This window comes from Nerophis ophidion, linkage group LG12 (assembly GCF_033978795.1).
Source record: "Nerophis ophidion isolate RoL-2023_Sa linkage group LG12, RoL_Noph_v1.0, whole genome shotgun sequence".
NCBI lineage: Eukaryota > Metazoa > Chordata > Actinopteri > Syngnathiformes > Syngnathidae > Nerophis > Nerophis ophidion.
This window is the reverse complement of record NC_084622.1, coordinates 66,414,080-66,436,432: the sequence shown is the minus strand read 5'-3', so window position 1 is coordinate 66,436,432 and position 22,353 is coordinate 66,414,080. Positions and strand designations below refer to the sequence as shown.

At 41.4% G+C, this 22,353-nt stretch overlaps 1 protein-coding gene across 4 annotated transcripts in view; it reads left to right on the top strand.

The window, feature by feature from the left end:
- The window catches only part of slc45a3 (solute carrier family 45 member 3), a 143,729-nt gene that overhangs the window by 57,888 nt on the left and 63,488 nt on the right, over positions 1–22,353 (top strand). For 3 of the 4 annotated variants that reach the window (XM_061918016.1, XM_061918017.1, XM_061918015.1), the window contains one exon: positions 18,088–18,348. In XM_061918016.1, the coding sequence (XP_061774000.1) occupies positions 18,201–18,348 (148 nt within the window). In that variant the 5' untranslated portion in view covers positions 18,088–18,200. Of the gene's footprint in view, positions 1–16,534; positions 16,684–18,087; positions 18,349–22,353 lie in introns of all 4 variants that reach the window. The other variant, XM_061918018.1, reaches the window with a different exon arrangement.

The following is a 22,353-nucleotide window of genomic DNA, read 5'->3' as shown; positions in this document are numbered from 1 at the left end:
AGTCCAGTCCATAGTGGATCTAACATAATAGTGAGAGTCCAGTCCATAGTGGATCTAACATAATAGTGAGAGTCCAGTCCATAGTGGATCTAACATAATAGTGAGAGTCCAGTCCATAGTGGATCTAAGATAATAGTGTGAGAGTCCAGTCCATAGTGGATCTAACATAATAGTGATAGTCCAGTCCATAGTGGATCTAATATAATAGTGAGAGTCCAGTCCATAGTGGATCTAACATAATAGTGAGAGTCCAGTCCATAGTGGATCTAACATAATAGTGAGAGTCCAGTCCATAGTGGATCTAACATAATAGTGAGAGTCCAGTCCATAGTGGATCTAACATAATAGTGAGAGTCCAGTCCATAGTGGATCTAACATAATAGTGAGAGTCCAGTCCATAGTGGATCTAACATAATAGTGAGAGTCCAGTCCATAGTGGATCTAACATAATAGTGTGAGAGTCCAGTCCCTAGTGGATCTAACATAATAGTGAGAGTCCAGTCCATAGTGGATCTAACATAATAGTGTGAGAGTCCAGTCCATAGTGGATCTAACATAATAGTGTGAGAGTCCAATCCATAGTGGATCTAACATAATAGTGTGAGAGTCCAGTCCATAGTGGATCTAACATAATAGTGAGAGTCCAGTCCATAGTGGATCTAACATAATAGTGAGAGTCCAGTCCATAGTGGATCTAACATAATAGTGAGAGTCCAGTCCATAGTGGATCTAACATAATAGTGAGAGTCCAGTCCATAGTGGATCTAACATAATAGTGAGAGTCCAGTCCATAGTTGATCTAAGATAATAGTGTGAGAGTCCAGTCCATTGTGGATCTAACATAATAGTGAGAGTCCAGTCCATAGTGGATCTAACATAATAGTGAGAGTCCAGTCCATAGTGGATCTAACATAATAGTGAGAGTCCAGTCCATAGTGGATCTAACATAATAGTGAGAGTCCAGTCCATAGTGGATCTAAGATAATAGTGTGAGAGTCCAGTCCATAGTGGATCTAACATAATAGTGATAGTCCAGTCCATAGTGGATCTAATATAATAGTGAGAGTCCAGTCCATAGTGGATCTAACATAATAGTGAGAGTCCAGTCCATAGTGGATCTAACATAATAGTGAGAGTCCAGTCCATAGTGGATCTAACATAATAGTGAGAGTCCAGTCCATAGTGGATCTAACATAATAGTGAGAGTCCAGTCCATAGTGGATCTAACATAATAGTGAGAGTCCAGTCCATAGTGGATCTAACATAATAGTGAGAGTCCAGTCCATAGTGGATCTAACATAATAGTGTGAGAGTCCAGTCCCTAGTGGATCTAACATAATAGTGAGAGTCCAGTCCATAGTGGATCTAACATAATAGTGTGAGAGTCCAGTCCATAGTGGATCTAACATAATAGTGTGAGAGTCCAATCCATAGTGGATCTAACATAATAGTGTGAGAGTCCAGTCCATAGTGGATCTAACATAATAGTGAGAGTCCAGTCCATAGTGGATCTAACATAATAGTGAGAGTCCAGTCCATAGTGGATCTAACATTATAGTGAGAGTCCAGTCCATAGTGGATCTAACATAATAGTGAGAGTCCAGTCCATAGTGGATCTAACATAATAGTGAGAGTCCAGTCCATAGTGGATCTAACATTATAGTGAGAGTCCAGTCCATAGTGGATCTAACATAATAGTGTGAGTCCAGTCCATAGTGGATCTAACATAATAGTGAGAGTCCAGTCCATAGTGGATCTAACATAATAGTGAGAGTCCAGTCCATAGTGGATCTAACATAATAGTGAGAGTCCAGTCCATAGTGGATCTAACATAATAGTGAGAGTCCAGTCCATAGTGGATCTAACATAATAGTGAGAATGCAGTCCATAGTGAGGCCAGCAGGAGACCATCCCGAGCTGAGACGGGTAAGCAGTGCAGAGATATCATATGTCGATTATACACTTTATTGCACATTTAATACATCACAATTGCTTGTATTCCGACAAGTGACTTATCAGAAATAAAAACCAGTTGAGGGCAACCAGGCAGTGCGAGAACGGAGTACAAAAGAGGCTTAAAGGCCTCCTGAAATGAGATGTTCTTATTTAAACGGGGATAGCAGCTCCATTCTATGTGTCATACTTCATCATTTCACCATATTGCCATATTTTTGCTGAAAGGATTTAGTAGAGAACATCCACCATAAAGTTAGCAACTTTTGGTTGCTAATAAAAAAGCCTTGCCTGTACCGGAAGTAGCAGACGATGTGCGTGTGACGTCACAGGTTGTAGGGCTCCTCACATTGTTTACAATCATAGCCACCAGCAGCAAGAGCGATTCGGACCGAGAAAGCAACGATTTCCCCATTAATTTGAGCGAGGATGAAAGATTCGTGGATGAGGAAATTTAGAGTGAAGGATTAGAAAGACAAAAAAGGCGATTGCAGTGAGAGCGATTCAGATGTTTTTAGACACATTTACTAGGATAATTCTGGGAAATCCCTTATCTGCCTATTGTGTTGCTAGTGTTTTAGTGAGTTAAATAGTACCTGATAGTTGGAGGGGTGTGGCCACGGGTGTGTTGAGGGAAGTGTTGAGGGAATTCACGAAGCTGCAGCAGGACAGAAGCGCTGCTGATCTCTGGTAAGAGGCGACTTATTACCACAATTTTCTCACCGAAAACTGCCGGTTGATATTCGGTCAGGATCCATGTTCGCTTGACCGCTCTGATCCATAGTAAAGCTTCACCTCCGGGAATTTTAAACAAGTAAACACTGTGTGTTTGTGTGGCTAAAGGCAAAAGCTTCCCAACTCCATCTTTCTACTTTGGCCTCTTCATTATTAATTGAACAAGTTGCAAAAGAGTCAGCAACACAGATGTTCAAAATACTGTGTAATTATGCGATGAAAAGAGACGACTTTTAGCCGTGAGTGGTGCTGGGATAACATGTCCGCTCCAACCAATAACGTCACAAACACGCGTCGTCATTCCGCGACGTTTTCAACACGACACTTCGCGGGAAATTTAAAATTGCAATTTAGTAAAGTAAAGCAGCCGTATTGTCATGTGTTGCAATGTTAATATTTCATCATTGATATATAAACTATCAGAATATTGTCATGTGTTGCAATGTTAATATTTCATCATTGATATATAAACTATCAGAATATTGTCATGTGTTGCAATGTTAATATTTCATCATTGATATATAAACTATCAGAATATTGTCATGTGTTGCAATGTTAATATTTCATCATTGATATATAAACTATCAGAATATTGGCATGTGTTGCAATGTTAATATTTCATCATTGATATATAAACTATCAGAATATTGTCATGTGTTGCAATGTTAATATTTCATCATTGATATATAAACTATCAGACTGCGTGGTCGCTAGTAGTGGCTTTCAGTAGGACTTTAAATCTTCCTGCAAAAAGCAAATACAATTGAAAAAAATTAATTATACAGTGGAATAGATCCCTATAATAAAAAAAAAAAAAGAAAGATTTGTCAAGTGATATATTGATGTTGGAACTAGGACACTTTGATATTTGGTGTCCACAAAATGTTGGTCCTCTCTTTGTCGTTTTCCTCACTTCTGTGAGAAAACATGGCAGCGAGTCAGCTGGCACAGACAGAATCATAAAGCAGACCAAGTATCTGTCAAAGTGTCTTCTTGTTAGGATGCAGGTCAGAGACAACGCTGCAAAACATTGGGTGGCAGCAAAAATGTGTCCCCTGATGAACGTCTTTCAGTGGGACACGTCTCAAAATAAGATCTGACGCATAATGTCAAACATGTCCTTTAAATCCACAATGCTAACTGTCATCTTCCATCTTCACATGTTTATTGATGCTTGAAGACCTTGGCAGTATTGATAACACCAACTTCCATCTTCACATGTTTATTGATGCTTGAAGACCTTGGCAGTATTGATAACACCAACTTCCATCTTCACATGTTTATTGATGCTTGAAGACCTTGGCAGTATTGATAACACCAACTTCCATCTTCACATGCAAATTGATGCTTGAAGACCTTGGCAGTATTGATAACACCAACTTCCATCTTCATATGCAAATTGATGCTTGAAGACCTTGGCAGTATTGATAACACCAACTTCCATCTTCACATGCAAATTGATGCTTGAAGACCTTGGCAGTATTGATAACACCAACTTCCATCTTCACATGTTTATTGATGCTTGAAGACCTTGGCAGTATTGATAACACCAACTTCCATCTTCACATGTTTATTGATGCTTGAAGACCTTGGCAGTATTGATAACACCAACTTCCATCTTCACATGTTTATTGATGCTTGAAGACCTTGGCAGTATTGATAACACCAACTTCCATCTTCACATGTTTATTGATGCTTGAAGACCTTGGCAGTATTGATAACACCAACTTCCATCTTCACATGCAAATTGATGCTTGAAGACCTTGGCAGTATTGATAACACCAACTTCCATCTTCATATGCAAATTGATGCTTGAAGACCTTGGCAGTATTGATAACACCAACTTCCATCTTCACATGCAAATTGATGCTTGAAGACCTTGGCAGTATTGATAACACCAACTTCCATCTTCATATGCAAATTGATGCTTGAAGACCTTGGCAGTATTGATAACACCAACTTCCATCTTCATATGTTTATTGATGCTTGAAGACCTTGGCAATATTGATAACACCAACTTCCATCTTCACATGTTTATTGATGCTTGAAGACCTTGGCAGTATTGATAACACCAACTTCCATCTTCACATGTTTATTGATGCTTGAAGACCTTGGCAGTATTGATAACACCAACTTCCATCTTCACATGCAAATTGATGCTTGAAGACCTTGGCAGTATTGATAACACCAACTTCCATCTTCATATGCAAATTGATGCTTGAAGACCTTGGCAGTATTGATAACACCAACTTCCATCTTCACATGTTTATTGATGCTTGAAGACCTTGGCAGTATTGATAACACCAACTTCCATCTTCATATGCAAATTGATGCTTGAAGACCTTGGCAGTATTGATAACACCAACTTCCATCTTCATATGTTTATTGATGCTTGAAGACCTTGGCAATATTGATAACACCAACTTCCATCTTCACATGTTTATTGATGCTTGAAGACCTTGGCAGTATTGATAACACCAACTTCCATCTTCACATGTTTATTGATGCTTGAAGACCTTGGCAGTATTGATAACACCAACTTCCATCTTCACATGCAAATTGATGCTTGAAGACCTTGGCAGTATTGATAACACCAACTTCCATCTTCATATGCAAATTGATGCTTGAAGACCTTGGCAGTATTGATAACACCAACTTCCATCTTCATATGTTTATTGATGCTTGAAGACCTTGGCAATATTGATAACACCAACTTCCATCTTCACATGTTTATTGATGCTTGAAGACCTTGGCAGTATTGATAACACCAACTTCCATCTTCACATGTTTATTGATGCTTGAAGACCTTGGCAGTATTGATAACACCACTAAGTTGCTATTGATCTCTCGGTGTCTGGGGTGTGGGGGCAAGGACTTTATTTTTGATTGCAATCATAGTTCACTTTTATTTCAGTAATTCTAGGCACCTGATTTAATTTGAACTGATATGATTTTAGCACGGTGGACAGGGGTTAGTTCGTCTGCCTCACAATACGGAGGTCCTGGGTTCGATCCTGTGCTGGGGATCTTTCTGTGTGGAGTTTGCATGTTCTCCCCGTGACTGCGTGGGTTCTACTCCGGCTTCCTCCCACCTCCAAAGACATGCACTTGGGGATAGGTTGATTGGCAACACTAAATTGGCCCTGTGTGTGAATGTTGTGTGATGAGGTGGCAACTTGTCCAGGGTGTACGCTACCTTCCGCCCGAGTGCAGCTGGGATAGGCTTCAGCACCCCCCGCGACCCTGAAAGGCACAAGCGGTAGTAAATAGATGGATGGATGGATAATGTGGATTTATGAGGAAAAAAACTGGTTATGGTGAGCAGAAGAATTGTTTGAGGCTAAAAAGTGTTTCATCCGATTACTGAATCGGACATAATGATTGCTAAAATATTTGATAACTGCAGCCTCACTTCTGAGCTAACAGAAAGCATCATAGACATGAGATCAATCAAATAATGTTTAATTACTTTTAACTATTTACTATAAATGAAACAAATGTTTTATTTACGTTTATCTCCATCCATATGAATCTAGACTGCATTTCCTTGTTGTTGAAGCATGCAAAATTGCAATTTGGCTCCCAAGTTTGACTTGTCATCCAGGGGGCGCTCCTCGTGTGATTAAAAAGCTAGTTTACAGTTATGTTGCATGAGAACTGAGTCATTGTTTTTGGACCATTAAAATCATGCTGCAGAATATAAACTATACATTTTTGTTTCACCTCAATTGGCAGCATTGCCAATTGATAAATGTGCATCGTATCTTGACGTAGCCTTGGATCCCCAGCCTTATTAATGGGATTCGCAATGCTTCATTAAATCTATAAATATGCCAGCCATCCATTTTCTACCGCTTATTCCCTTTGGGGTCGCGGGAGGCGCTGGTGCCTACCTAAAATCGGGTGGAAGGCAGCGTACACCCTAGACAAGTCGCCACCTCATCCCAGGACTCCATGAATATTAATAATAATTAAAGCTGCAAGCAGCGTTGCTCGGGTCCGCCTTTGGCTGCTGCCCCCGCGACCCAAGCCCTGGTCTAAGTCAGACCTACATAGAAGGTTTTGTTTCATGTCTCTACGACATTCCTAACAGAAGTTACAACCAGTTTTGTCAGTGTTTTTTCCTAGGGTGCGCTAGAGGCCAATTTGGATTTTTGGTGTTTGGTTTTTTATTAGATGGATATTTTTGCCAGTTCTGATGTGTGTGTAAAATTTGGTGAATTTTGAAGCATGTTAAGGGGGTCGAATTACAGCTCGGCGTTTCTGGATGTTGTTGATGAATGGCTTTCGCTTTGCATACTATATAGCTTTAACTTGCACTTTGAAGCATTTTAAGGGGGTCAAATTACAGCTCAAATAGGCAAAAATGACATATTTTAGGAAACTTTGCGCAGGGGTACTTTGAAGGCGCGTAAAATCAAAACCGGAGCATTAATCAAAACTTTCGATAACTTTTGATCAAAAGGGTTCCAACTCTCTCCTGTGCGAGTTTGAAGCTTAAACGACAAAGGAGCTCAGAGGAGATAACGTTTGAATAAAGGTGACGGGTGTTTACAAAACTTTTATTTTGAAGGGGTAATTTTTAACTTCCTGTTGATTTTTGCTGAAGGATGTCAAGAATTAAAATGTAGGTCTAAGTGAGACCTAAATGGAGGTTTTTGTTTCATGTCTTTCCGACATTCCTATGGGAAGTTACAAGCAGTTTTGTCTGTGTTTTCTTCTTAGGAGCAGTTTTTTATGTGTTTTATTAAAAAATTGCATTGGAGCGCAATTTTGAGTTTTGGGGTTTGTTTTTTTCATTAAATCGCAATTTTTGCCAGTCCTGATGTGTGTGCCAAGTTTGGTGAGTTTTGAAGCATTTTAAGGGGGTCAAATTACAGCTCAAAGAGGCAAAAATGGCATTTTTTGCGGAAATTGTGTTTTGAAGGGGTTTTTGCCAACTTCCTGTTGATTTTTGCTGTAGAAGTTTCTAATTGTAAATGTAGGTCTAAGTCAGTCCTGCATAGAGGTTTTTGTTTCATGTCTCTACGACATTCCTAACGGAAGTTACAAGCAGTCTGTTTTTTGTTTCTTTTTAGGGGGCGCTAGAGCGCAATTTTAATTTTTGGGGTTCGGTTGCTTAATGAGTTGGAAAGGTTTGCCACACCGACGTGTGTGTCAGATTTGGTGAGTTTTGAAGCATGTCAAGGGGGTCAAATTACAGCGCAAAGGTGCGGAATAATAAACAATAATAATAATAATAATAAAACCTTACAGTTTCAATAGGGTCCTTGGCCCATTGCAAAAGACTCCTTTGGAGTCCTTTGCAATGGGCCTGGTGGACCCTAATAATAACAATGGATTACATTTATATAGCGCTTTTCTAGACACTCAAAGTGCTTCACAGAGAAGTAAGAAGCCACAGCTGCCCTGGGGTAGACTGATTGAAGCGTGGCTGCCAGTTTGCACCTACGGCCCCTCCCACCACCACCAATCATTCATTCCCACGATGGTGGTGGTAAGCTACTTCCATAGCCACAGCTGCCCTGGGGTAGACTGATTGAAGCGTGGCTGCCAGTTTGCACCTACGGCCCCTCCCACCACCACCACCAATCATTCATTCATCATTCATTCCCACGATGGTGGTGGTAAGCTACTTCCATAGCCACAGCTGCCCTGGGGTAGACTGACTGAAGCGTGGCTGCCAGTTTGCACCTACGGCCCCTCCCACCACCACCAATCATTCATTCATCATTCATTCACACCAGGTGGTGGTAAGCTACTTCCATAGCCACAGCTGCCCTGGGGTAGACTGATTGAAGCGTGGCTGCCAGTTTGCACCTACGGCCCCTCCCACCACCACCAATCATTCATTCATCATTCATTCACACGATGGTGGTGGTAAGCTACTTCCATAGCCACAGCTGCCCTGGGGTAGACTGATTGAAGCGTGGCTGCCAGTTTGCACCTACGGCCCCTCCCACCACCACCAATCATTCATTCATCATTCATTCACACCAGGTGGTGGTAAGCTACTTCCATAGCCACAGCTGCCCTGGGGTAGACTGACTGAAGCGTGGCTGCCAGTTTGCACCTACGGCCCCTCCCACCACCACCAATCATTCATTCATCATTCATTCACACGATGGTGGTGGTAAGCTACTTCCATAGCCACAGCTGCCCTGGGGTAGACTGATTGAAGCGTGGCTGCCAGTTTGCACCTACGGCCCCTCCCACCACCACCAATCATTCATTCATCATTCATTCACACCAGGTGGTGGTAAGCTACTTCCATAGCCACAGCTGCCCTGGGGTAGACTGACTGAAGCGTGGCTGCCAGTTTGCACCTACGGCCCCTCCCACCACCACCAATCATTCATTCATCATTCATTCACACGATGGTGGTGGTAAGCTACTTCCATAGCCACAGCTGCCCTGGGGTAGACTGACTGAAGCGTGGCTGCCAGTTTGCACCTACGGCCCCTCCCACCACCACCAATCATTCATTCATCATTCATTCACACGATGGTGGTGGTAAGCTACTTCCATAGCCACAGCTGCCCTGGGCTAGACTGATTGAAGCGTGGCTGCCAGTTTGCACCTACGGCCCCTCCCACCACCACCAATCATTCATTCATCATTCATTCACACGATGGTGGTGGTAAGCTACTTCCATAGCCACAGCTGCCCTGGGGTAGACTGACTGAAGCGTGGCTGCCAGTTTGCACCTACGGCCCCTCCCACCACCACCAATCATTCATTCATCATTCATTCACACGATGGTGGTGGTAAGCTACTTCCATAGCCACAGCTGCCCTGGGGTAGACTGACTGAAGCGTGGCTGCCAGTTTGCACCTACGGCCCCTCCCACCACCACCAATCATTCATTCATCATTCATTCACACGATGGTGGTGGTAAGCTACTTCCATAGCCACAGCTGCCCTGGGGTAGACTGACTGAAGCGTGGCTGCCAGTTTGCACCTACGGCCCCTCCCACCACCACCAATCATTCATTCATCATTCATTCACACGATGGTGGTGGTAAGCTACTTCCATAGCCACAGCTGCCCTGGGGTAGACTGATTGAAGCGTGGCTGCCAGTTTGCACCTACGGCCCCTCCCACCACCACCAATCATTCATTCATCATTCATTCACACGATGGTGGTGGTAAGCTACTTCCATAGCCACAGCTGCCCTGGGCTAGACTGATTGAAGCGTGGCTGCCAGTTTGCACCTACGGCCCCTCCCACCACCACCAATCATTCATTCATCATTCATTCACACGATGGTGGTGGTAAGCTACTTCCATAGCCACAGCTGCCCTGGGCTAGACTGATTGAAGCGTGGCTGCCAGTTTGCACCTACGGCCCCTCCCACCACCACCAATCATTCATTCATCATTCATTCACACGATGGTGGTGGTAAGCTACTTCCATAGCCACAGCTGCCCTGGGGTAGACTGATTGAAGCGTGGCTGCCAGTTTGCACCTACGGCCCCTCCCACCACCACCAATCATTCATTCACACGATGGTGGTGGTAAGCTACTTCCATAGCCACAGCTGCCCTGGGGTAGACTGATTGAAGCGTGGCTGCCAGTTTGCACCTACGGCCCCTCCCACCACCACCAATCATTCATTCACACGATGGTGGTGGTAAGCTACTTCCATAGCCACAGCTGCCCTGGGGTAGACTGACTGAAGCGTGGCTGCCAGTTTGCACCTACGGCCCCTCCCACCACCACCAATCATTCATTCATCATTCATTCACCAGTGTGAGTGGCACCGGGGGCAAAGGGTGAAGTGTCCTGCCCAAGGACACAACGGCAGCGATTTGGATGGTAAGAGGCGGGGAGCGTGTCCAGTTGAGTGTGTGATACTCAACTGGACATCTTTATGTGCTCGATGCCTCAATCATTGCTATGTTTTCATCTACAGAACCATTCTGGATTTCACTCCATCTTATGTATCTTGTCTTTTTACAAAGAAGTCAGAATATTCATTCAATGAACGTTCTGCAATTTATCGTCCCCCAAGTAAGAACTGAACTGGGCAAGAAAGCATTTAGGTTTTTAGCAGCGAAAGCTGGGACTAAGCTAGAATGGAATCCTCAACCTCAAAGCCTTGTTACATGAAATGAGTTCAAAGCTTCGGTGAAAGTATTGCAGTCTACCTTGTCTGTGTGCACAGGTGCTATGTGAGCAAGTTTTAATGTTGGACATTTGATGTTTACTGTAACCTTGCTGCTGCCCTCTTGGCCAGGTCGCCCTTGGAAAAGAGATCTTTGATGTCAATGGGATTTTACCTGGTTAAATAAAGGCTAAATTAAAAAATAAAACAAAGGTTTCCCTTAGAGATAGGGTGAGAAGCTCTGCCATCCGGGAGGAACTCAAAGTAAAGCCGCTGCTCCTCCACATGGAGAGGAGCCAGATGAGGTGGTTCGGGCATCTGGTCAGGATGCCACCCGAACGCCTCCCTAGGGAGGTGTTTAGGGCACGTCCAACCGGTAGGAGGCCACAGGGAAGACCCAGGACACGTTGGGAAGACTATGTCTCCCGGCTGGCCTGGGAACGCCTCGGGATCCCCCGGGAAGAGCTGGACGAAGTGGCTGGGGAGAGGGAAGTCTGGGCTTCCCTGCTTAGGCTGCTGCCCTCGCGACCCAACCTCGGATAAGCGGAAGAAGATGGATGGATGTTTCTGGCACGGCCGCTCTACCCAGTATGCCAGGGGTGTCCGATTTTTTTCCACTGAGGTCTGCACACAGAAATATTAAGGCGTGCAGGGGCCATTTTCATATTTTTCATTTTCAAACCATAACTAAATATATGGATTGTTTTTTTTACCTTTAGGGCTCCCGGGGGCCATAAAGGGTCTAAGTCACTAAAATGTTAAAAACAAGTCAAAGTATTTTTTGTTTTTTAATTATTTAACGCTTACAGCATATCTCTACAATATATAAACTTCAGGTTGATTTTATGCCTTTTTTGTCAAAGACAACTTTGTTTTTTTATAATAAAACTGAAATATGCAGTATTTTTTGTCAAAGACAACTTTGTTTTTTTATAATAAAACTGAAATATGCAGTATTTTTTGTCAAAGACAACTTTGTTTTTTTATAATAAAACTGAAATATGCAGTATTTTTTGTCAAAGACAACTTTGTTTTTTTATAATAAAACTGAAATATGCAGTATTTTTTGTCAAAGACAACTTTGTTTTTTTATAATAAAACTGAAATATGCAGTATTTTTTGTCAAAGACAACTTTGTTTTTTTATAATAAAACTGAAATATGCAGTATTTCCCCCACTGCCCAAAACATCCAGAAAGCAATGTTTGATGTGAAGTAATTACAGCCTTAAAAATATCAATAATGCAGGACACATTGATTTTGATTCATTAATATTTTGGAGTAATCTCAGTGAAAAGATAAATAAAATCTCTTTAAATATATTTGGGATCCAAAAGATGCCCTAGTCATAAAGTGCCCCCTTTTTCTTAGTTTTTTTTAACTTAAGTTACAAGATCAACTTCAGATATATCTGTCGAGTTACGTTTGAACTTTTATTTTGTTAGTTTTTTTTTGTCAAAGAAAACAATGTTTGTATGGCAACCACACAATATATGCAATATTTTCCACATTAAACATTTTAAAGTGAAATATTTGAAATAATTGGAGCCTTGAATAGGTCAATAGTTGATTTTGTTTTTTTGGTGCAATGGCAAAAAAAAAAGGAAAAATTAAGATTGATAAAAGAAAAAAACAGCCAACTTTTTCTGGTTAGATTGCACCTCATTACAATTGTTTTAATGTTTTTTTTTTATTTTTGCAATATTATTTCCAGAAAGTGTGGCGGGCCGCTAAACAAATAGCTGCGGGCCACAAATGGCCCCTGGTCCGCACTTTGGACACCCCTGCAGTACGCCATGCCGCCCCTAATAATATATTCTGTTATGAAATCCGGTTGCCAAACAAAATGATACCGTATTATATTGTATTGCAGTAAAACTAAATGATTATATTTGTTGCATTTTTCCCCGTGAAAAAGAAGATGACATCAGTGGTATTTGTGAGGAAGGAACAGATGGGAAGGGAAATGTCACACCAAATGCAGCACCTTGTTGTTTCTGTTTGTCACCGTTCTCTCTGCTCCCTTAACTGTCTGCTTTCAAATCATTTACACCATTGAGGCTTGACGATAATTCTGTTGATCCCACTTTTCTTTTTTTTTTAACCACATTTATTGACTTTTTAGAGACTAAAGTTGTGTTTTGGCAATGCTGTAGGTACTTCTTGAATGTTTCAAACCACACATTGCTTGTCCTTTGCTTTCTTTGAATTCATACTGAGCCAGCAAAATGATAAAAATGCGAATAAAAAAGTAGCATCAAATGTTTGCACTGCAGGCACACAATGGCTGGATGAACCGCTGGTACTCAAGTTCGTACATCAAAGCTTATTTTTATTTGGTCTGCGGTTCATAAATCAAAAAGTTGGTACAAATCAAATCAACTTTATTTATAAAGCACATTTAAAATTGACCACAGGGGTAGCCTAAGTGCTGTACGTTGGAAAAGGTTAAAAGATAATACGAGAACCGAGCAAACACAACACAAACAGAACATGATAAAAAATAAATAAAACATAAAAACAGGTTGACAGCAGGTGTATAATGGAGCCCCATCACTTAGTGTTAAAAGCCAAGGACTAAAAGTATGTTTTTAAGAGAGATTTAAAAAGAGGAAGAGAGGAGGCTTGTCTAACACTCAGAGGTAGGTGCTTCCAGAGCCTGGGAGCAGCAGCAGCAAAAGCTCTGTCACCTCTAAGCTTCAGCCTTGTGTCAGGGACCCTCAGTAGCAGCTGATCACATGATCTTAGGGATGGAGTGGGGCAGTAAGGCTGAAGGAGGTCGGAGAGATATGTTGGCACCAGGTTGTTTAGACATTTAAAAGCAAATAGAAGGAGTTTAAAATGGATTGGATAACGCACAGAGAGCCAGTGAAGGGATGCTAATATAGGGGTGATGTGCTGACATCTGTGTTAGCAGACCAGCAGCAGAGTTCTGCAGCAGCTGCAGGCCTGGCTAATGCCGACATGCAGGACATTGCAGTAGTCGAAACCAGTCCAGATAAAGGCGGGAATTAATTTCTCCAGATCATGTCCTGACAGAAGCGGTTTCACTTTCGCTATTTGGCGTAATTGATAAAAGCTTTTTTGAACAACGCTGCTTTTTTTGTTTTTCGAATTTAAAATCTGTCGAACTTTACCCCCAGGTTTGTGACACAGTCGCTGAGATACGGGGTCAGAGTGCCGAGGTCAACGTTGGGGGAGGGAGAGCGACTCGGACCGAACAACATAACTTCTGTTTTGTCTTCATTTAGACTCAGGAAGTTAGCTGAAAGCCAGGCTTTGATGTCATGTAGGCAGTTTGTAGATGGGGAGTCTATTGTAGAGAAAAACTACTGTAAACTGGCGGTGGAGGGATGTAGTGTTTTGAAGATGTCACTGGAAAATGATGAATCAAGGTGTGGTCCACATGTCTCAGTGATGGTTAGAGTGCAGACAATACCATGGAAACAGATGTTGTGCTTCACCTTCAGTGTTCATTTCACAAGCTCTACCACGTGTGGATAAATACAACTTGAACCTTTTATCAAAACTTTGCCTGTCCTATCCTTATCCTACTTAGTAGGTTTTTGATTATTGGAGTTATTTTAGGTGCACAAATAGCAACTAAACATTAGACATGCATGTTTTTATTTCTCTGTGTTTATGTGTTTATTGTGTTTATGTGCATGTTTTTATTTCTCTGTGTTTATGTGTTTATTGTGTTTATGTGCATGTTTTTATTTCTCTGTGTTTATGTGTCTATTGTGTTTATGTGCATGTTTTTATTTCTCTGTGTTTATGTGTCTATTGTGTTTATGTGCATGTTTTTATTTCTCTGTGTTTATGTGTCTATTGTGTTTATTTGCATGTTTTTATTTCTCTGCTTTCATCCAGAGTGCAATCACAGCCTCCTCACTCTTATGGTAACAGCTTGAGCTGTGGAATATATGTAGATGTATATGTATGTATTTATGTGTGTGTATATATGCTGATTTTGTTGTTGACAAATGTGTGTGTGTGTGTATATACAGTTGCACGAAAATGTATGTAAACGCTTTGGGATTACTGGGATTTCTGCATAGATTGGTCATAAAATGTGTTTTGATCTTGATCAAAGCTACAACAATAAACCGCCTGCTTGAACTACTAATACTGCACACAAATTATAGGTCTTCATCTATTTATTGAAAACAGCAGCTCTCACTGGATCGGTTTGCAGCAGAGTGTGAAGGGACTGGGATGAGAATCAACACCTCCAAGTCCGAGTCCATGGTTCTCGCCCGGAAAGTGGTGGAAGGCCATCTCCGGGTTGGGGAGGATATCTTGCCTTAAGTGGACTGGTTCAAGTACCTCGGAGTCTTGTTCACGAGTGAGGGAAGAGTGGATTGTGAGGTCGACAGGCGGATCGGTGCGGCGTCTTCAGTGATGCGGACACTGTATGGATCCGTTGTGGTGAAGACGGAGCTGAACTGTAAGGCAAAGTTCCCATCCTCACCTATGGTCATTAGCTTTGGGTCATGACCGAAAGGACAAGATCACGGGTACAAGCGGCCCTAATGAGTTTCCTCCGCCGTGTGGTGGGTCTCTCCCTTAGAGATAGGGTGAGAAGCTCTGCCATCCGGGAGGAACTCAAAGTAAAGCCGCTGCTCCTCCACATGGAGAGGAGCCAGATGAGGAGGCTCGGGCATCTGGTCAGGATGCCACCCGAACGCCTCCCTAGGGAGGTGTTTAGGGCACGTCCAACCAGTAGGAGGCCACGGGGAAGACCCAGGACACGTTGGGAAGACTATGTCTCCCGGCTGGCCTGGGAACGCCTCGGGATCCCCCGGGAAGAGCTGGACGAAGTGGATGGGGAGAGGGAAGTCTGGGGCTTCCCTGCTTAGGCTGCTGCCCCCGCGACCCGACCTCGGATAAGTAGAAGAAGATGGATGAACATTTAAACAGTCACTGTGCAGGGGGGAAAAAGGTATGTGAATCTGGAGGCTAATGACTTCTCCTAGGTGTGATTGGAGCCAGGACTCAGACCTGGAGTCTAATCTATGTGACAAGATCATGTGTGTTGGGTAAAACTGCCCTGCCCTATACAAACACACCTGAGATAGGTGCGCTGTTCTCAAGATGCATTGCCTAATGTGAACCATGCTTTGCAAAAAAGAGCTCACGAAAGGTCTACGATCAAGAATTTTTAACTTGCATAAGCTGGAAAGGGTTACAAAAGTATCTCTGTAAGCCTTGATGTCCACGGTAAGACAGACTGGACAAATGGAGAAAGTTCAGCACTGTTGCTACTCAACTTGTAAAGATGACTGAGAGCACAGCACAGAATGCTCAGTGAGGTGAAGAAGAATCCCAGAGTCAGTTAAATACTTACAGAAATCTCTTGACACTTGCTGACATTATTGTTGACGAATCTACAATACGTAAAACATTGAACAAGAATGGAGTTCATACTTTTTACACCCTGCACTGTCAATGTTTGCATGTTGTGTTTAATAAAAAGAAGAAAACCTACATTTTTATGTGCAATATTAGTTGTTAACAGGCTTGTTGTGACTTTGATGAAGATCAAAACACATTTTATCACTAATGTATGCAGGAAACCAAGTTATCGCAAAGAATTCACATACATTCTCTTGCAACTGTATGTATGGATCTTTATATACATACATATAGATTTACTTGACAAAAGAGAAGTACTTCTCTTGTTGTCTTATTTGTATTTGGCTACATTAAATGGATTTATTTAAATTTTCATTGCAGGAAGGGATAGAAAGAGGAAATAAAGGAAGACAAATGGGGAAATTGCTGAGACAAGAGGGGGTTAAGACCGAGACAACAGCAAACACAATAACAACAACAACAACAACAACAACAGAGCAGCATCAGCAAATACGATATGTACATATAAGGTATGAAAAGTGACAGCAAAGAAGCAGTGAAGTAAATATTACTAACACAGACATGACAAACAATATTGCACTACAAATGGAGCAGAAAAATACCAGTAGAAATAGCACTATTGATAATGAATATTAGCTCGGGATCTTTCTGTGTGGAGTTTGCATGTTCTCCCCGTGACTGCGTGGGTTCCCTCCGGGTACTCCGGCTTCCTCCCACTTCCAAAGACATGCACCTGGGGATAGGTTGATTGGCAACACTAAATTGGCCTTAGTGTGTGAATGTGAGTGTGAATGTTGTCTGTCTATCTGTGTTGGCCCTGCGATGAGGTGGCGACTTGTCCAGGGTGTACCCTGCCTTCCGCCCGATTGTAGCTGAGATAGGCGCCAGCGTCCCCCGCGACCCCGAAAGGGAATAAGCGGTAGAAAATGGATGGATGGATGGATTAACAATTGATTGGATGTGTGTACCGTGAATGTGTATGCATATACTGTATTTGTGTATCTATGTGGGAGCGTAGGTACTTAGGAATGTGGCTAAGTCCCAATGTCTGCGCGTATGTATTAATGAATGAATATGTGTGTGTGTGTGTGTTTGTGTGTGTATACACATACAGTGGGGCAGAAAAGTATTTAGTCAGCCAGCGATTGTGCAAGTTCTCCCACTTCAAATGATGACAGAGGTCTGTCATTTTCATCATAGGTACACTTCAACTGTGAGAGACAGAATGGGAAAAACAAATCCAGGAATTCACATTGTAGGAATTTTAAAGAATTTATTTGTAAATGATGGTGGAAAATGGTTGACCAAATACTTATTTTCCACCATCATTTACAAATAAATTATTTAAAATTCCTACAATGTGAATTCCTGGATTTGTTTGTCACATTCTGTCTCTCCCAGTTGAAGTGTACCTATGATGAAAATGACACACCTCTGTCATCATTTGAAGTGGGAGAACTTGCACAATCGCTGGCTGACTGAATACTTTTTTGCCCCACATACATACATACATACATACATATGTGTGTGCGTATGTATATATATATATATATAGAGAGAGAGAGAAGCAAATGCGGCAGTGGGAGAAAGAATTCTCTTGGCAATAGTTTTGGTGTGTGGCACATTGCTTTGCTGCAGCTGACTCATCTCCTCTCCGCCTGTTGTTGTTCCTGCTGTCCCAAAGCTGTTGACGAGGATCTTTGAGGATACATCAAAATCACATCCTTTTGACTGCCACTGTCATCTCTGCATTTGGACAATATCTTGACATGTGCAGATTTGTTTTGAAAACTGACAGTTCAGAGGATTACCTCGCCTTATTCAAGTCTGCGGCTCGTTATAGTACATGAATGCTGCATGCCATGGTTTGGGTGCCGATTTAAAACCGCATTATTTTTATTTATCTTCTGCAGATCCTGAATGCTGAGAGGAGAATGAATCCTTTAGGTCATCGAAGACCTCTGTGTCTCTGCCCTCGCTAGTGGCCACCCCACAGGGTAGGAAAGGCAAGGCTGCCCCAGTAAATATGCCTGGATGGAGGTCTCGGTGGCGCCTTGTCCTGCTCAACTCCCTCACCTGTGGCCTGGAGATCTGTGTGGCAGCTGGGATCACCTATGTGCCGCCGTTGCTGCTGGAGGCTGGAGTGGAGGAGCGCTACATGACTATGGTTCTAGGTACGTGCTTGCTACTAACAGGGATGTACAAACCCCCTTTCCATAGGAGTTGGGAAATGGTGTTAGATGTAAATATAAACAGAATACAATGATTTGCAAATCCTTTTCAAGCCATATTCAGTTGAATATGCTACAAAGACAACATATTTCATGTTCAAACTCATAAACATTTTTTTGTTGTTGCAAATAATCATTAACTTTAGAATTTGATGCCAGCAACACGTGACAAAGAAGTTGGGAAAGGTGACAATAAATACTGATAAAGTTGAGGAATGCTCATCAAACACTTATTTGGAACATCCCACAGGTGTGCAGGCTAATTGGGAACAGGTGGGTGCCATGATTGGCTATAAAAGCAGCTTCCATGAAATGCTAAGTAATTCACAGACAAGGATGGGGTGAGGGTCACCACTTTGTAAGCAAATTGTCAAACAGTTTTAGAACAACATTTCTCAACAAGCTATTGCAAGGAATTCAGGGATTTTATCATCGACGGTCCGTAAAATCATCAAAAAGTTCAGAGAATCTGGAGAAATCACTGCACGTAAGCCATGATATTACCGACTTTTCATCCCTCAGGGGGTACTGCATCAAAAACCAACATCAGTGTGTAAAGGATATCACCACATGGGCTCAGGAACACTTCATAAAACCACTGTCAGTAACTACAGTTGGTCGCTACATCTGTAAGTGCAAGTTAAAACTCTACTATGCAAAGCCAAAGCCATTTATCAACAATATCCTGAAACGACGCCGGCTTGGCTGGGCCCGAGCTCATCTAAGATGGACTGATGCTAAGTGGAAAGGTGTTTTGTGGTCTGACGAGTCCACGTTTCAAATTATATTTGGAAACAGAGGACGTGGTGTCCTCCGGAACAAAGAGGAACATAACCATTCGGCTTGTTATAGGCGCAAAGTGTAAAAGCCAGCATGTGTGATGGTATGGGGGTGTATTAGTGCCCAAGGCATGGGTAACTTACACATGTGGGATGGTATGGGGGTGTATTAGTGCCCAAGACATGGGTAACTTACACATCTGTGAAGGCACCATTAATGCTGAAAGGTCCATACAGGTTTTGGAGCAACATATGTTGTCCTCCAAGCAACGTTATCTTGGACGCCCCTGCTTATTTCAGCAAGACAATTCCAAGCCACGTGTTTTAACAGCGTGGCTTCGTAAAAAAAGAGTGTGGGTACTTTCCTGGCCCGCCTGCAGTCCAGACCTGTCTCCCATCGAAAATGTGTGGTGCATTATGAAGCGTAAGATACGACAGCGGAGACCCCGGACTGTTGAACAACCGAAGCTCTACATAAAACAAGAATGGGAAAGAATTCCACTTTCAAAGCTTCAACAATTAGTTTCCTCAGTTCCCAAACGTTTATTGAGTGTTGTTAAAAGAAAAGGTGATGCAACACAGTGGTGAACATGCCCTTTCCCAACTACTTTGGCACGTGTTGAAGCCATGAAATTCTAAGTTAATTATTATTTGCAAAAAAAAAAAAAAATTGAGTTTGAACATGAAATATGTTGTCTTTGTAGCATATTCAACTGAATATGGCTTGAAAAGGATTTGCAAATCATTGTATTCTGTTTATATTTACATCTAACACAATTTCCCAACTCATGTGGAAATGGGGTTTGTATAAACCAAACAAAAAGAAATAATAATAATATACACCTCACGGAATGATACAAAACCAGACCAAAAAAATAAGTAAAATAATAAATAAAAATCAAACTGTAAACACTTATGGGTTGTCCATATGATCTTATTGTTCTATCTTTATATCTTTTTTTCAATAGGATTAATTTTTACAGTCTTTTATCTCATTGCAAAGAGAATTCCACAGTTGAACCCCCACATTAGTTTTAAAGTAGTCCTTGAATACTGATGTTTGAAATGAGCGTTTCTTCTCTGCTCTCTAATCTCAGAAGTGATGTCAAACAATTTTTGTAAATTTGCTGGTAACGTTTTACTTTTAGCCTTAAACATGATACACAATGTCTGTAGCTTTACTAGCTCCTGTAATTTGAATAAACCAGAATTCATAAATATGTTAGTGTTTTTTTTGATTGATTGAAACCTTTATTAGTAGATTGCACAGTACAGTACATATTATTAGTAGATTGCACAGTTCAGTACATATTCCGTACAATTGTCCACTAAATGGTAACACCCCAATAAGTTTTTCAACTTGTTTAAGTGGGGGTCCACGTAAGTCAATTCATGGCTTACGGCCATACTACCCCTGTTCTAAGTGATCTACTTTATGAATGATCCTTATAGCTCTTATCTGTAATTGATACAATGCCTTTATGTGTATTTCCGGCGCACACGAATGAAGTAGCTCACCTGTGGCTGACAAAAAATCACATTCAGGTCGCATTGCTTTTAGACTGAAGTCACATTTGAAAAGATCAGATTCCAATCAGATTCAGGACTACCTCCTGATGTGGCCTGAATTTGATGCCAGAAAATCAGATTGGAAGCACTTTGGAGCGTTTAGACTGGCAAAAAACCGATCTATGTCACTTGAGATAAAAGAAAATCTGATGTGATTAACGTGGACCCCGACTTAAACAAGTTGAAAAACTTATTGGGGTGTTTGGCATTTAGTGGTCAATTGTAGGGAATATGTACTGTACTGTGCAATCTACTAATAATATGTACTGTACTGTGCAATCTACTAATAATATGTACTGTACTGTGCAATCCACTAATAATATGTACTGTACTGTGCAATCTACTAATAATATGTACTGTACTGTGCAATCTACTAATAATATGTACTGTACTGTGCAATCTACTAATAATATGTACTGTACTGTGCAATCTACTAATAATATGTACTGTACTGTGCAATCTACTAATAATATGTACTGTACTGTGCAATCTACTAATAATATGTACTGTACTGTGCAATCTACTAATAATATGTACTGTACTGTGCAATCTACTAATAATATGTACTGTACTGTGCAATCTACTAATAAAAGTCTCAATCAATCAATGAATGTGTAAACGGGGCCACTGGCAAGGTTTTTGAGAGTAGCGGCACAGACCCGATTCCGCCTGGAAAAAGAGGAGTGATGATGTTACGACTATTGTTGACAATTATATTTGTCTGCCACAATGTCGAAAGTGCCTCTAGGTCACCTGGAAACCCGGAAGTGCTTCTAGGTTATTTGATTGTAACCCAACAATATAGCAAGTGTAAAACGCATCGGGAGCTTGTAAAATAACACTTTTTCATGGCATCTAATTCATGGAAGTGCATTTCAGTTATTAACTCTGCATAAAATCCATTATTGTTAATCAATCCAAATACCCAGGCAACAATGACCGTTGATGACATTAACAATTGATTTTATTACTTCCCACCTAAGTAACATTTTGGTTTTATTTAACTTTGTTTGGATTTATTATTTTGTCCCTTTATTATAATATTATTATTTAAATACTGGTATTTTCAACAACAGGGTGTGCACTGCAGTCGATACAGTTTTGATTGATTAATTGAAACTTGTATTAGTAGTTTAGACAGTACAGTACATATTCCCTACAATTGACCACTAAACGGTAACACCCCAATACGTTTTTCAACTTGTTTAAAGGCCTACTGAAATGAGATGTTCTTATTTAAACGGGGATAGCAGCTCCATTCTATGTGTCATACTTCATCATTTCACCATATTGCCATATTTTTGCTGAAAGGATTTAGTAGAGAACATCCACCATAAAGTTCGCAACTTTTGGTCACTAATAAAAAAGCCTTGCCTGTACCGGAAGTAGCAGACGATGTGCGTGTGACGTCACAGGTTGTAGGGCTCCTCACATTGTTTATAATCATGGCCACCAGCAGCAAGAGCGATTCGGACCGAGAAAGCTACGATTTCCCCATTATTTGAGCGAGGATGAAAGATTTGTGGATGAGGAAAGTTAGAGTGAAGCACTAGGAAAAGAAAAAAAAAGGCGACAGCAGTGTGAGCGTTTCAGATGTTAT